This window comes from Enhydra lutris, unplaced genomic scaffold, assembly GCF_002288905.1.
Source record: "Enhydra lutris kenyoni isolate GAN:26980312 unplaced genomic scaffold, ASM228890v2 scaffoldscaffold22, whole genome shotgun sequence".
NCBI lineage: Eukaryota > Metazoa > Chordata > Mammalia > Carnivora > Mustelidae > Enhydra > Enhydra lutris.
This window is the reverse complement of record NW_019154106.1, coordinates 12,373,895-12,377,219: the sequence shown is the minus strand read 5'-3', so window position 1 is coordinate 12,377,219 and position 3,325 is coordinate 12,373,895. Positions and strand designations below refer to the sequence as shown.

The following is a 3,325-nucleotide window of genomic DNA, read 5'->3' as shown; positions in this document are numbered from 1 at the left end:
CATTCCATCCTAAGAATACTACTACAGCTAACATGTATCTAGCCATGCTAACCATCTACCAATTGTTATTGTTTATAATGCATTATCTCTTTATTTCTTTCAACAATACCTTAAGGTAAATATCATGACAATCTTCGTTTTGTATATGGAGAAAATCAGGTCCAGGTACCAAGGAATTAATGACCCTTCAGTAGTCAATGATAAGGCTGATGAGCACCTCTTCCCAGAGCCCAAGCTCTACACTGAATGTTGTGCCTTGCTCTCTGAATTGCCGCTGCTGGTTGTTTATGCCCTACTGCTCCTATTAGCCCACTACATCTACTCTGCTTATATGCCTCAGTTACCTAAGTATAAGGTTCTAAACACTGATTTTGGGACAATGGTGACAATGAGTAACTGTAAATTGAACTAAATTCAATTATACTTAAGACAAATGGACTGAAGAAACGCTCTTGGGTACAAAACTTGGCTTGGCAGTATAATGTTGTAAACATAAATACAAGACTTAATCTTTGTGCTTCATAAATTAACTGGGGGTAATAATCAGTCAAACTCATAGGGTTTTGGAAAAAAAAGAATGAATGTATGCATGATGTCTAACATAGTTTCTGTCTAGAGCAACATACAAATGTAGACATTTAATGACCCATGGAACTGAAATGACAGATATAGTTGATTCCAGACATGCCATCTTTTCTTTTTACTTTTTTTTTAAATTTAAATTCAATTAACCAAGGTATAGACATGCCATCTTGATCAAGACATTCTTTTTTCCATATTTCAGTTTACAAGTTTACAAAATGTGGACAGTGGGACATGATCCATGAAGATCCTTCAGTTTTAGCAATGTATAACTATATAGGTAATTTATGCATTAAATCTTGTGTCAAGCTCACACTTGAGATATGAATAATATGAAGTAAGAATTTTTGGTATAGTGAAACCGTGCACATCTATCTATCCGTCTATCATCTTTCTATGTATCTCTTTCAATTTCACCTCAAATACTTTTCTTTTTATTGTTTCTTTATCTCTCATCCCTACAGTGCTTCCTGTGATTCCCCAACACCTATGGAAAACAACACAGAAGTGACTGAATTCATCCTGCTGGGACTAACCAATGCCCCAGAGCTGCAGATCCCTCTTTTTATCATGTTCACCCTCATTTACCTCATCACTCTGGTTGGTAACATGGGGATGATTGTTTTGATTCTCTTGGACTCCCATCTCCACACTCCTATGTACTTTTTCCTCAGTAATCTGTCTCTGGTGGACTTTTGTTATTCTACAGCTGTTACTCCCAAAGTGATGGCGGGGTTCTTTGTGGGAGACAAAGTCATCTCCTACAATGCATGTGCTGCTCAGATGTTCTTTTTTGTAGCCTTGGCCACTGTTGAAAATTTCCTCTTGGCTTCAATGGCTTATGATCGTTTTGCAGCAGTGTGCAAACCCCTCCATTACACCACCACCATGATGACAGGTGTGTGTGCTTCTCTGGCCATAGGCTCTTACATCTATGGTTTCCTGAATGCCTCCATTCATATTAGGGACACATTCAGTCTCTCTTTCTGCATGTCCAATCTGGTCCATCACTTTTTCTGTGATGTCCCAGCAGTCATGGCTCTCTCTTGCTCTGATAGGCATATCAGCGAGCTGGTTCTTGTTGTTGTAGCAAGCTTCAACATCTTGTTTGCTCTCTTCATTATCTTGATTTCCTATCTGTTCATTTTTATCACCATCCTGAAGATGCACTCAGCCAAGGGAAGGCTTTATCTACCTGTACCTCCCACCTCACTACAGTATCCACCTTCTATGGGACAGTAATTTTCATGTACTCCCAGCCCACCTCCAGCCATTCAATGGACTCAGACAAAATCGCATCTGTGTTCTACACTATGGTCATTCCCATGCTGAATCCGCTCGTCTATAGCCTAAGAAACAAGGAGGTTAAAACTGCTTTCAAGAAGGTGGTTGAGAAGGCAAAATTGTCTCTAGGCTTTACCTCTTAAAGTCATAGGATCCACAACAACCTTTGTCATTGTTGACAGGTGTCTAACATGCAATGATCATTTTAATGCTTATGTTGGACCTAAATTACTGAAGTGATACCATTTCTTGTTCAAAAATCTATAACCTAGAAGAGAAAATATATGTCCAAATATGTGATATCTGAAGGAGGATGACCAAGGGGAATCTTAAGAATTTGGGGGCCCTGCTTGCAGTAAGTTTTATTAATTATATATTAATTACTTTTTCTACCATATGACAATACAAGCCTCCATGCAAACCATGGCACACACAATGAATAGAAGCGTATGCAAGAATACCATATGTTCACATACACACAGAAGGGGGGAATTTGTTCAAGGAGTTGAATGTAGTAAAAATGTTTAAATAACCAACTTAAATATTAGAATATAAATTTATGTCTGACTTTATTTATTTCTGTAGTTGAAAAATTTACAAGGGTCCAAAATGGGGATTAAGAGTACATTACCTTCATGAGCACTGAGAAATGTATAAAATTGTACACTTGAAACTAATACAACACTATGTGTTAATTATACTTGAATAAGAAAAATTTAAGATGATGAAAAAAGTTTAAGTGAAATAAAAATGACAGAATTTTTCTTGAGAGCGAGAGTATTGGGTGGAGGGGCAGAAGAAGAGAGAGAGAGAGAAAGAGAAAGAGAGAAAATCTTAATCATACTCAATAATTCTTTAGTTGCATAAACCACCCAGGGCTCATCATATCATATGCCCTCCTTGATGCCTATCACCCAGTTACCACTTCCCTCCCCGCGCTTCCCCTCCAGCAATCCTCAGTTCCTTTCCTTCCATATAATTTAGAATTTTTCTGTAAGAAAGATTTATTTATTTACTTAATTAATTTCTTACTTATCAGCATGGATTTATATATATCTGCTTTGTACTTTGGGGTACAATGTAGTCCTCTGTTATTTACTTTCTTGTTCAAATTGTTCCATCTTTGGCAACTGGGAGCACTTTCAGTTTTACTCTTGTTTCCTTTTGATATACCCAATCCTCTTGTTTTCTGAGCTCCTCCTTACTTTCTGGAACTACAAGACACTCCAGGCTCTTCCTGTGCTGTTCCTGTCCCAACCCAGTGATCAGCTTTCTCCAAAGAGCCCATCTCACTCTCAGTTGTAACTCAAAAGAACCCAAATCCTCTAGCCTTCTTTCTTTAACTGGTAGATTAAATAGCAACTAGCTACAGGAGGCTGAGTACCTTCCTAAATGGTTTTGAGATGTCTTTGAGTAGGGATTGTGTTTTTTTCCTTTTTGTCTCACAGTTCCTATTCCA

At 37.8% G+C, this 3,325-nt stretch overlaps 1 protein-coding gene across 1 annotated transcript; it reads left to right on the top strand.

Moving 5' to 3' along the window:
- The first annotated feature begins 1,071 nt into the window (after positions 1 to 1,071).
- On the top strand, positions 1,072 to 2,009 carry LOC111149855 (olfactory receptor 5B3-like). Its single transcript, XM_022507160.1, is given in 2 exon segments — positions 1,072 to 1,762; positions 1,765 to 2,009. Coding segments are annotated over 2 exon segments (936 nt in total).
- Positions 2,010 to 3,325: the final 1,316 nt, after the last annotated feature.